This window comes from Podarcis cretensis (assembly GCF_951804945.1).
Source record: "Podarcis cretensis genome assembly, chromosome: 11".
Lineage (NCBI taxonomy): Eukaryota > Metazoa > Chordata > Lepidosauria > Squamata > Lacertidae > Podarcis > Podarcis cretensis.
The window spans coordinates 50605438-50618324 of NC_137180.1; the positions used below are offsets into that span (position 1 = coordinate 50605438).

The 12887-nt window shown below is 44.2% G+C and overlaps 1 protein-coding gene across 2 annotated transcripts in view; it reads left to right on the top strand.

The window, feature by feature from the left end:
* Positions 1–10873, top strand: part of CCBE1 (collagen and calcium binding EGF domains 1) — a gene marked incomplete at its 5' end in the record, with an annotated part of 148648 nt that extends 137775 nt beyond the window's left edge. For both annotated transcript variants that reach the window (XM_079995019.1, XM_079995020.1), the window contains 5 exons: positions 3446–3566; positions 4966–5105; positions 5194–5229; positions 6405–6440; positions 7511–10873. In XM_079995019.1, the coding sequence (XP_079851145.1) occupies positions 3446–3566; positions 4966–5105; positions 5194–5229; positions 6405–6440; positions 7511–7744 (567 nt within the window). In that variant the 3' untranslated portion in view covers positions 7745–10873. The remainder of the gene's footprint in view (positions 1–3445; positions 3567–4965; positions 5106–5193; positions 5230–6404; positions 6441–7510) is intronic.
* Between the last annotated feature and the right edge of the window lie 2014 nt (positions 10874–12887).

Genomic DNA, 12887 nt, shown 5'->3' on the forward strand with positions numbered 1-12887 from the left:
CATTTCCTTACCCCCAAGAAGATGCACCAGAATGACACTACAGTGCTGGGTTTAGAGCAGTATGGGGAGATAAGAAAGAGCTTACAGTGAATGGTATTTGCAGAGTGCAAATGGGGCTGCAAAATAATAGTGAAGTATTGGAGCTCAGCTGCTGCCTGATGGACATGACAGTTCTGGAGTTCTCAGAAGCTTACTGTATATGTATGCATTTATTTGCTAAATTTATATCCCACCTTTCCTCCCAAAGGAGCCCAGAATAGCTCCTTTTTAGCAGTTCGTTGGATAGAATATCAGCAGTGGTAAGCAAATTTCCCTGGAACACAGCTTGCTTATAATCACCGATCTCTCCCTTCAGTGTGGAGTGCTTGGTCCTGTTCTCAGCTCACATTATATCAGAAGAAATTCCAAAACACCTGGAGAATAGCCACTGTGAAGCAAGCCCTAAATCAGGCATAGGCAAACTCAGCCCTCCAGATGTTCTGGGACTACAACTTCCATCATCCCTAGCTAACAGGACCAGTGGTCAGGGATGATGGGAATTGTAGTCCCAAAACATCTGGAGGACCGAGTTTGCCTATTCTTGCCCTAAATGGTGCCCCAGGATTCTCTGCAGCACTCAGGGATTCTATGCAGATATAATGGAAATAATTCTTCAGAGATACATTTAAAAAAAAAAAAAACCTTCTTCCCCATCATCCCCCTCGACAGAGTTGCAAAACTAGTCAGAGAGAGGGAGAGCCCTTTGCCAAAAGAAATAAATAGCAGGCAATCCAGGCATGCAAGCATTCCCATGTGTGGAATAGCTCTCATTGCACATGTTGCTTGCGCAGATACATGTAAGTATGCATTTAATTAGAAATAAGTATTAGCCTGGACTCAGGCGATCCATCGCCAAGCCAACTGAGCAATGGTTTCTGCACGGAACTTCTTCAAAAGTACATGTAATGCAGTCCATGGTGGGGGTTAGATCTCATTTCCGTGACTATTGTCCCTTTTGAAAATATTGTAGGGAGGTATTCTGTTTCCTTGTGAAGAAAGATTCATGCATGAAGAGAGACTTGGGAGTGAGATCATTTTCAAGAGCGATTCCAAGCCTGAATCAAGAAAGTGGAGTGGAATAGAAATTAGATCAGTGCATGCTCGTGTCTGGCTAAGATAATAATATTCATCATCAAAGCACAGGGCAGATGCTTCTGACCCTGATATAGTGAAGAAAGAGTAGACAGGAGTGGCTGGTTTAGCATACATTGCATGAGCTTCAGGGCCATGTCGAATTTGCAGGTTGGCATCTGTTGCCCCTACGTGTCCTTTGTGAAAGTGCCTGTCTTATCTGTTCGAGATAAATAAACGAGTTGGCAACAAAACTAAAATTGCATATGTGTACACTCAGCAGGGGGAGAAAATGTTCTCATCCTGTAAGTATTCTAAGCCCTTGGAAGGGAAAACACCACAGCTTAGTGCTTTGAATGCAGAAGATTCCAGGTTCAGTCTCTGGCACCTCTGTTTGGTCTAATCCAACAGAGCATTCGTTATTCCCATCATCCCTGATCATTCGCCACAGTGGCTGCATTGGCTGAGGATAATGGGTAAAAGGTAAAGGGACCCCTGACCATTAGGTCCAGTTGTGGCCAACTCTGGGGTTGCAGTGCTCATCTCGCTTTATTGGCCGAGGGAGCCGGTGTACAGCTTCCGGCTCATGTGGCCAGCATGACTAAGCCGCTTCTGGCAAACCAGAGCAGCGCACGGAAACGCCGTTTACCTTCCCGCCAGAGCGGTACCTATTTATCTACTTGCACTTTGACATGCTTTCGAACTGCTAGGTTGGCAGGAGCAGGGGCCGAGCAACGGGAGCTCACCCCGTCGCGGGGATTCGAACTGCCGACCTTCTGATCGGCAAGTCCTAGGCTCTGTGGTTTAACCCACAGCGCCACCTGCGTCCCTTGAGGATAATGGAGGCTGGAATAAAAAGGATTCTGGGTGTCTGCAGGTTTCAGGCCCTTGGTTTAAGCAATCTGCTGTAACAAGGTTGAATAAGAGCTCTGCTGAAGACTTTGGGGATGGGGGTTACAAGTCAGAGCAGACAGTAATTACTACTACTACTACTACTACTACTACTACTATTCAGCCGGAATATGAATCTAGGAATAAGTCTAGAATCTGTCCCTGTGAAAAACTAAGGGGTGAATTTTCACTTTATTTTTTTTTATACTTGCCTATGTTTAATCAAAATACATTCTCTCTTTATCCAGAGTGCTCATATGTAGGATAACATACGTCTCTTTAAGAACTCTGAAGCAGCAGCCAGAGATTTTTTAAAAAAATAAACTTACATGTACTGTACACACACCATACACCATTCATATTTGGTGAGAAGGGTATATATATATTGTGTTGCAGCGTATGTACCCAGGTACAAAATGTAAAGCTATTAATTCCAGACTGTCATCTAAACAAAATTTAAAAATTCCTTCCAGTAGCACCTTTAGAGACCAACTAAGTTTGTTATTGGTATGAGCTTACACATGAAGTATTTGTTTCGACTATGGCAGACCAACACAGCTACCTACCTGTAAGTAGACTATTGTCTACTTCTTCGTGTTTGGGTGTTTTTTGCTTCCTTGAAGCTGTCCATTCACAGTAACTCTGTGAAGTAGATAAGGTGGTGGAGACAGCGCAAATCAAGCCCCTGATCCGCCATGTCCAGAACTCTGCTGGGCTCCACTGACTTCTGCCATGAATCTAGTTACAAGTAGGTAGCCATGTTGGTCTGCCATAGTCAAAAGAAAAAAATATATTAAAAAATATATTAAAAATTCCTTCCAGTAGCACCTTAGAGACCAACTTAGTTAGTTATTGGTATGAGCTTTCGTGTGTATGCACACTTCTTCAGATACACATGCCATGAAGGAAGCTCAACCACCAACAGAGAAGCTCTGTCAGAGAGAAGTGCCCCAGTACACCTTCCCAAGCAGCAGGAAGGAGCTGACACCAGTATCTGCCCACAAAAAGTTCTTAAGAAGAATGGTTTGGAGCAGAGAGGCTCCTGTGCCTACCATGCTGCTATCACATGATGCCAGTAGACCTGATCTGGGCCTCTTTTCTGTTCCAGCCTAGGAACTGGCTCAGAAAAGGGGCATTTTTCCTGACCCAACCTTCCTCTAGGTGCAAGTTCCAAGTCTGTGGATGCAGCGCTAGCTACAACACTTCATCCAACCCCTGGTGGCCAGGGGTTAGGATTGTGCCTTGAGTGACCCATCAAACAGCAGTGAGCTTCTGAGTCCAAGTGTAGCACCATGGCTCTTTCAGATTGATGGACTAAGTAGCTGGGTCATGAACTGAGGATTTCATTTTGTGCTGTCTTCCAAGTCATACGCAACAAAAACTCAACTAGATGTCACTGAATATGCTGCTTAGCTAATGGTTTGTGGTGTTTTCCTTCTTGCAGGTTGCTTTGTTGCCAAATAATGCTGCTGACCTTAGCAAACCAATCACAGGGGAAAAAGTACTTGCATCCAATACATTAATACCAGGTCCTCCTGGACAGCCAGGTGATCAGGGTCCTCCAGGTAAAGCAATAAAGTAGTTAAACTAATTTTTATGTTTATCGTATTTGTATACTACCATTTGTACAAGGAGCTTAGAGTAGGAACAACCATGCATCAACACACACACACATATATGTGGTATATACGTATACACACGCACACACACATACACATAGTTAGAGCCTCAAAGCATGCCTTGTTCCATCTGGTTTATCCCATCCCAGGAGCTGTCCAAGGTGCTGCAAGCTTGATTCTTCCACACCTCCTCTCCTAACTGAAAATATTCCATTCCCAAGCTATATATTTGTTTAGTGATTAGTGAATCTCTGGACTAGGAATTGAGAAAGGTTTCTCAACTTTCCTTGCCAAGCTCAACCTGTCAGATCTCACTCTTTGTGCTCTTTATATGCAGGAGAGCTACAGTATTTATTCCATTTATTGCATTTCTATCCCACCTTCCTTGCAAGCTGGGAATCAAGGCAGCTTGCGACATTTTAAAAACATCCTTGTGAAATACAAAGTAATAAAAACACATTCAGAACCAGCATTAAAGTACTACTATTAATACCGTGCAATAAAGTACAATATCATTAGAGTCAGCGTGGTAGAGTGGTTAGAGTGTCGGACTGGGACCTGGGAGGCCAGGGTTCATATCTGCACTCAGCCATGAAGCTTGGTGCGTGAACTTGGGCCAGTCACTCTCTCCCAGTCTAGACTATCTCACAGGCTTGTTGTGGGTATTAAATGGGGGAGCAGGGAGAAACATATAAGCCTCCTTGAGCTCCTTGGAGAAAATGCAATCTCTCAATCAATCAATCAATCAATCAGTAATGTGGTTGTTTTGTTTTGTTTATGTAATTGCATCATAATCTTTGAGCTGAATAGATCTTACAGTGGTGCCTCGCAAGACGAAATTAATCCATTCTGCGAGTCTCTTCATCTAGCTTTTTTTTCGTCTTGCGAAGCAAGCCCATTGGCGGCTTAGCGGATTAGCGCTATTAGTGGCTTTTAGTGGCTTTTAGCGGCTTATCGGTTTAGCGGATAAGCAGATAAGCGGCTTAGTGGCTTAGAAAAGGGGGGGGAGGAAAAAAAAACCCGCAGGAACTCGCAAGACATTTTCGTCTTGCGAAGCAAGCCCATAGGAAATTCGTTTTGCGAAGCACCTCCAAAACGGAAAACCCTTTCATCTAGCGGGTTTTCCATCTTGCGAGGCATTCGTCTTGCGGGGCACCACTGTATTTTGTCCAAAATACAAGGCAGATGGTGCAATCCTCTGGGCTCCTGGTTAGTCTCCCAGCAATTGAGATACAGGCAAAAGCAGGGGTGCTGCTTCTCCCCACTGTTGTCCTAACTCAGCCCCCATTCACCAGCCACATATATGAACCCACTGAGAGCTTTAACCATCTCCCTTTTATTGCAGGTGCCACAGGTCCGCAAGGGAGCCCTGGATTTCCTGGATCTCCTGGCCCTCCAGGTCTGCCAGGCCCTAGAGGAGCAATGGGGCCTATGGGACCCTCTCCAGACCTGTCCCATATTAAACAGGGCAGAAGGGGCCCCGTGGTCAGTATTGCACCTCCGTTCCATAAATGCACGCAGAGTATTGGTTGAGCTATTGCATGTTCATAAGGACCGTGGTTTTGTTTTTCAGGGTCCTCCGGGAGCACCAGGAAGAGATGGAGCAAAGGTGAGCAAGCAATTCTTTCCCCTCTAGCATGTTTCTTATGAAATGTTGCTCCCAGTTCCCAAGTAATTGGAAGGCAGCAGTAAAGCTGGCCTATCCCAAGAAACAATAAGCAGAGCCCCCTTGTGGCTGAGTAGTGTGAGAGTGCCTTGCAAGGGAGCTTCTGTATGAATTGGGCATACAACATGGCCTGCCTGCTAATATAGATTGTTTTCCTGTTGTTCCTTCCTAACCAGTTTGATGGTCATGTACAGGCTGAATCTCCACCTGATACCCCTGATATCTCCCAAGCTCAGGACAGCTGCAGACCCAAATCCTGATACAGTAATGGAGCCGCCACAAATCCATCCTATTGAGGATTGCAGTTTATCTTTTATCACAAATTAGTGCCATATCTCCTTAGATATGCCTTGAAATTGAAGGTTCCATGCTATCATGATATTGTCCATCTGTTATATTAATTGGAAACATTTTTAGCCTGCATCTAGGGTGTAAATGAATCTATTGTTCATTTACTTTATGGTAAATTTGATGGGAACTATTCCCAATACAGATAGATTTGGCTTTTGGAGAGAAGTTGTTTTAGAGTTTTTCCCTGCTCTGGAATAATCATCAAAGCTTGGTTCAATTTGCTGATTTGAATACTTACAACAGATAAAAAAATTGTCATTGGAAATATGATACTTAACTTTGATATGTAACAAATGGTAAATGAAATCAAGGCTTCACACTTAGTAGCGTGAGAGCCCTACTGAACTCAGTCATACACCTAGTGTAAGTCCCATTTAACTCAGTAGGATGTTCAAACACTTAACCTTTGCTTCAGGTGTAACTTTTCAGATCACTTAATGCGTGGTTTGAACGATTATTTAGACATTTGTTTATTGAATTTGTTTTCTGGCCTTCAACTCAAAGGTTTCCAGGTTGTTAGATAGCAATACAGTATATTATAAATATACAAATCCATAGTAGGGGTGGGTGGGGAAAACACCAATTTAAAATAAGTATCATAAATGAAATATCAAAATATGAAAGAGACTACATTACAATCAAGCAGCAACCCACTTCTCAACCAGTTTCATATGCCTGAGAAAACGAATGCAGGTTGCTTTCGAAGGATGGAATAGGTGTCCAAATTATGGTTCCATTTTAATCAATGAAAATGATGTTTGTTACAGGGTGACAGAGGAGCACCAGGAGAAAAAGGAGCACCGGTAAGTATCCTATCCCATTGCAATGCAATGTTGTTTATTTATCCAATTCCAAATGTTTATTTACTTACTACTGGTTGGACTAGACGACCCTCTAACTCTACAATTCTATGCTACAACATAAAGAGGGGGTATCCAACTAAACAGTTGCACTAGCATAAACCCGTTGAGCTACACAACATAACTTCCCCTCCCTCTCCTCTCCCATGTGCTTCTAAATCTGTTGCAGGATTGCTCCCAACCCCCTCCCCCCCCCAGATCAAATTTAGGAGGTGCACGGGGAGAGGAAAGGCAAAGTTCCATCACACAGCCCAAAGTGCTTGTGCTAGCATAACTGTTTAGCTGGATACCACCCATAATAGCATGAAATGAAGGGCTGCTTCATATATTTCTTTTTCCTACATCACTGTTAAATATACTAATATTAACAGCTACAGTGATCAAAATCTCCACCTCAAGATTGCCCCATCCAGACAAATGCACTGGGCATGGGAACGCTGAAAAACTGACCCCTGCCTTCCAGGGCTGCTGATAATTGTATGGGTGGAATAGTCTCTCCCATACCTGTATCCCTTTGCCCCTCCAACTGCAATCAGTTGGAACAGTCTTCATTTATGCTTTGGAACTGCTCTGAAGCACACATGGGGCTCCAGACGGAGGACATTGTTTAATGGTTAGCAGTATGAAGGTGTGAGCATCTGCCTGTTTTTCAGTCCCAATAAGTGCCTTCTGTGCTCTTCCCTTTAAACAATTGTTGACGTTTCTTTTAATGAAATAAGTGGTGAAGACATGAACGTCTCGTATCAGACACTCTCGGTTCCTATACAAAGCCAACTCTGTGCCCACAATAGTGAGGGTAACAGAATCTTACACACTAAAGCATTTCTCATTTCTTATTTGAAATTTGCATTTGGAAAAGATTCAAGTACAGATTGCTTTTCCAAACTTCAATTTTCATTAGTTTCCTTTCCTCTGTTTTGATAATCTATCCGAAACTGGTGCTGTGACGTACTGTAAGTCATTAGGAGCACGAGGGACTAGTAACTTAATTGTCACACCTCTAATATTTCTAGGGGCCACCGGGTTCTTTTGACTTCCTGTTGCTAATGATGGCCGACATCAGAAATGACATCGCTGAGCTGCAAGAGCGGGTGTTTGGCCACAGGACTCATTCATCGACTGAAGAGTTTCCATTACCTCAGGAATTTACAAACTATCAGGACATAGTGGATCTGGGATCCGGAGAAGATTACAAACAAAGGACTGCGTCGAAAGACTCCCGAACATACGGAGAAGGCAATCATTAAAACGAGCTTGTGACCTGGAAAGAGTAAAACTTTGCAGGGCAGTGGTCCACAAGTCATTTAAGCCAGCGTACTTGCACATATTCCAGTTTAGCCCCATGGAAATGGGCCCATGTACACGATTCACTGAAGTTACTGTCTTCCCTTACTTTAGCACTGCAGGCAGGACCAAATTAAGAGCCAGCTAGGTGATCAGCACTCAGTGAGAATTATCCATTGTTGGAATGTGCAGGTGGAGAACTGTATATCTGCATACGAAAAACCAAGACCTGATTGTAGGTAGAAGACATATGTGTTAGAAAGGAACAATCCTTTCTACACGTTTCCTTGACATGCTATCTTTGGTCTGCATGCAGTTGTTGGTTTCTAAGATAAGGAGCGTTCAAATGTTTGAACATCTGGTTGCTGCCTGAAGTGCTACAGCTCAGCAGTTTATGATGGCTATATATTACCTTCCATATCAGAGGAAGTGTGCTTCAGAATAGCTATTGTTGCAGAACACAAGTGGAACAGCGCCATAACATTCATGCTCGGCTTGTGGGCATCCCAGACACATCTGGTCAGCCACTATTTGGAATGGAATGCTGTCCTAAATAGACCTTTGCTCTGATCCAGCTGCTCTCTTAGATTGTTAACAACAGATGCATCCCATGAGTCTGCTTATAGTGTAACTCGACTCTCGAGAGCAAGGGGCATCAGGAATTTGGCTGTCACCCAGGATTCCCATATCATACTCTGCTCACATCTAGAGGAAAGATTGTGCAGATATAGCTATGAACATCCACCTGCACTGCCTTCCTCCTGTTCCTTTTTTCTTTTGCAGGCTGGACAGGATACTGGTTGACCATGATTATATATCTTCAATTTTTCTACATCTCAGAACACATTTCATTCTCCTTTGTCTTCCAGTAGGGGAGCAGCTGCAGTATCTGTGACTTTAAATTGTAGGCAGTTTTAAAGGAGCTCAGTTGAAGGAGCAAGTTGGGACACTCCCAAATAATTATGCCGTGCTGTTGGCCTCCATTTCCTTGCCACCCAACTCCCTGATGCTGCATAAGGATGCTGGTGGGAGTTGAAGGTGAGGACATGTACAACGTGGAGGTGTAAATAATTGTTTGCCTTCTCACCTTCACCATGACACTCCCTTCCTCTCATTGCACCAAGGATACAGGGTGTGCAGGGGACTTTCTGCATTCACGCAACGGCCTAACATTAGCATAAAGGAGGAAATTTTATATCTGCAATGAGTGCTCAAAAATAGGCAAGGGTCTTCAAGTGCACCAGGGTAATTTTCTGCAGCCGAGTGACCTGTAAGCTACCTTAGGTACTAGTTCTGCAGCTTAAATGATTTGTGGACTGCACTGTTAAAAAGAGTTGTACAATATTTTAAAAATGCACTGATAATGTATAAAGTTTTATATGTTTTATTGTCCAAAGTTTCTCAGTTCCCTTTTTTACAGAGACGTTTACTGGTAGTAACACAATCCAGCTGTATTATTTGTTAGCCCAAGAACTAGCCCCAGAACTGTCTAAACATGGACTCGATAATAGATTCTACTTTGGAACAAAAAGTAAAAAATAAAAATCCTAACGCATTGGTAATTCCAAGTGCAGTGGCATAATTTGCAGTCAGAGGTAGCTACAAATGCGTGACGTTTCCTTTTTCTTAGCAAAACAGTGAAGTTTGGAAAAGTGGCCAAGTGTCAGTGTTATCAGCCAGTTCATAAATTGTACTTTCCAGCCACGAGGCAATGACCTTGAATGATCCCCATTTTAGGTGCAATATAAAATTGCCTGTAATCAGACTTCTAATCTATGTATCTTTGGTAAAATACAAACAGTCATGTAGTCAGTTCTCGTTCCATATTCCCCTGGCTGCAACTTGTACGCAATGCCAATTTAGTGCTGGCAGGGGAAGAGATCATGGCTGGTCCATGGTCGAAAAAGAATATACTGAATATATCCCCTACTTAATAAGTCCTGATTTGAGGGCTGCAATGCTCAAGGGCTTTCGCATCACTAGTGGTACTTCAGAAAATCTCATGAATCTAGTGCAGTTCGCTTGATGGCTTTTTTTCTTAAAAGCATGTGCAATGGGCCAATTGGATTGGCTCCTTGGGTTTTTAGTAAGGGGTGGCGGAGAATTAAGGCATGAAAGCAGAATAGCAAGAAGATGCAGTGTGGGCATGATCCAGCAGACCTTAAGTCCCACTGCTTTCAGTGGGAGTGAGCCAAGTGCAGGCTTTGACTGACTCATGCCCATTCTTATTTTACGAAAAGAAAAGTATAATCAAACCATTCACAACGCTTAGTGTAATGAGAATATTCTGTGTTGTCAAAAGATGGTTAAGTTTTGCTTTTTGCTTTTTAAAGGCTTAATGTGTCTACAGAAAAAAAATACCAGTTCCCTAGAACGTGTTTTTAAATGGCCACAATTCCAAAGATTCTATGTATTGCTGATTAAGCATCATTATTAAAAGTAGGTCCATTGATTTCAGTAGAAAGGCGGCTTGATCCTGTGCATGTTTACATAGCAGCAAGAGCCACTGAGTTCAAGGGGACTTGCTCTTAGCTAAAAGTGCACATATGACAGCTTAGCCCCTTGGTGTGTATGCTTCTGCAGTAGGTAGCAGTAACCAAAAATTAGCCGAGATGCAGACATTGAAAAGTTTTTGCTAAAGATTTCCCAACTGGCATGAACAAACACACAGAAGAAAGGTAGAAATAATATTCTATAACCTTTGAGTAATCCCTCGAGATCTCAACGCAATCCCTGTCCGAGACTGTCTGTGCAGACAGTTCACTAGGAATTTTCCCCATGCATGCCTCACAGTAATGAGTGGATCTGGGGCAAACTCATTCTTAGTAGATTTGTGGCCAATCTCTCTTTGAGATCATATTTCACAGTAAACGAGCGGAAGCAACTGGAGGTTAACAACGTGACCCATAATTTTATTACTTTCCTAACTTTTTTTGTAATAATAAAAGACACAGAGCTTTGTCCCTTTGTACACATTTAGAAAGCTATGCAACACACAATTATTTATGATGATTATATGAAGTACTAGAGAGTATAAAAAGTGACTGTGATTATGCAATGTATTTGCAATTAAAGAAGGATATTTTTTCTTATTTCGGTATTGACTCCTTTGTATCTTTTCCAACTTCTTTTTGAAATGGTGTCTATGAAGAGAGGCCAGCAGAGACAAACACTGCACTTTGCTGGAGGACAGTGAGTGTGACAGGCTGACATATATAAGCTATTTTTCTCAAGCAGGTGCTACAGCTTTTACTGGCTGACTATACAAAGTGGGGAAAGGGGATATCCTTCAACTGTGTGAATAAAATTCTCAGGCCATAATTATGTTAGGTGTAGTTTGGCTGTAAAGCAAATAGAAAAGTATGTTGTTTTTGTGGGTGTGGCCTGTGACAAACCACAGTTGATGGGCACCTCATACCATCTCTCCCCAAGCTGGTGCCCTAATGGACCACAACACCCAGCATCCCTCACCATTGGTCATGCTGGAATCCAACAACATCTGGAGAGCAGCTGCTTGGGAAAGGCTGCTTCAGAAAGCCAGCACCCAGGTTCCCTGGATCAAGGGTGGGGCTCTATAGATTAGGGTTGCCAGAAGTCCCCGGTTCCCGGGGACAGTCCCCGGATTTGCAAATCTGTCACCGGACAAATTCCATCCCTGGAATGTCCCCAGATTTGCAAATCTGTCCCCAGGAAACGTGGCAGCGACAGCGGCAGCAGCCCAGAGTCAGCCTGTTAGCACAGTTGGCTCTGGCTGGCTTCAGGAGCTGGCTGGCTTCAGGAGCTGAAAAATGTCACCTGCCATTTTTCATGCGCCACGGCAGTGAGCAGTGAGCAGCTCCTGAAGCCAGCCAGAGCCAACTGCACTACAGACTGGCCCCTCCTGGGCAACGGCCACCCGCCCGTGACTCCCAAGCCTCCCCTGATCTATCAAAACAAAGGGGGAAGGAGATGGGGGAAGGCTCAGGAGTCATGGGCAGGCGGCGGGCTGTTGCCCAGTTTTTTTAAAAAAACTCTGCACATTTATGTTTCACAGGGTGCAAAAGAAGGGCTTTGCACCTTTATACAATATGCATGTGTGCTTGGGCCCAGGGGCTTTTGCCTCACCATCCCCACTACTGACTCCCTGTTGCTACTCAGCTTTACAAAAAAAAAGTGTCCCCGGATTCATTGAAAAAGATCTGGTACCCAGGATGAAATGCCAGGTTTACAAAGGAAGGGGTGGGCTTCGTACTTGGAGATAACCGCTTGGTTCTGTGGGGAAATGCAAAGTTCACACCAGTGCCCCACACCAAACTGGGTGGACTGGTTCGCAAGTTTCAGGCTCCATCGGGGAGAATACAATGTGTTATGGCTTGCAGAGCTCAGGGAGGTGCACCTCCGTCAAAAGTCCCTGGAAAAACAGAGGCTCTCTCTCTACTCACTCCTGCCTTCCATAATGCTGAATGATGCATTAGCTTTATAACATCAATCTAAATGGCTTGCACCTATAGGGAATCTGCACTCAATTGCTTGATCATTCACCAGTTTGGCTTGGGATGAGTAGGACTGGGCTCAGGGTGGGTTGATCTAAACCAAAGATGAAAATTTGCAAGGGGAGGAGCATTGGTTTGAATGAGTGGGGGGAGGGGCTCCAGCCTAATTAGTCTAGGCACAGCTCCCAGTTTGGCCCATAAGGCTGTTCCCTTCCCTGCTCCACACCAGATGTACGTGTGCATTTATTTATTATTCCATTTATATCCCATTTTAGCCTCACTCTCACAATGACCCTGAGAGGCAGTGACTGGCCCGAGGTCACCCTATGAGCGTCAAGGCTGAGCGGGGATTTGAAGCATGGTACCCCAGATCCTGGAACGTGGGTGGTGCTGTGGTCTAAACCACATAGCCTAGGGCTTGCCGATCGAAAGGTCGGCGGTTCAAATCCCTGCGGCGGGGTGCGCTCCCGCTGCTCGGTCCCAGCGCCTGCCAACCTAGCAGTTCGAAAGCACCTCCGGGTGCAAGTAGATAAATAGGGACCGCTTACTAGCGGGAAGGTAAACGGCGTTTCCGTGTGCGGCTCTGGCTCTGGCTCTGGCCAGAGCAGCGATGTCACGCTGGCCACGTGACCCG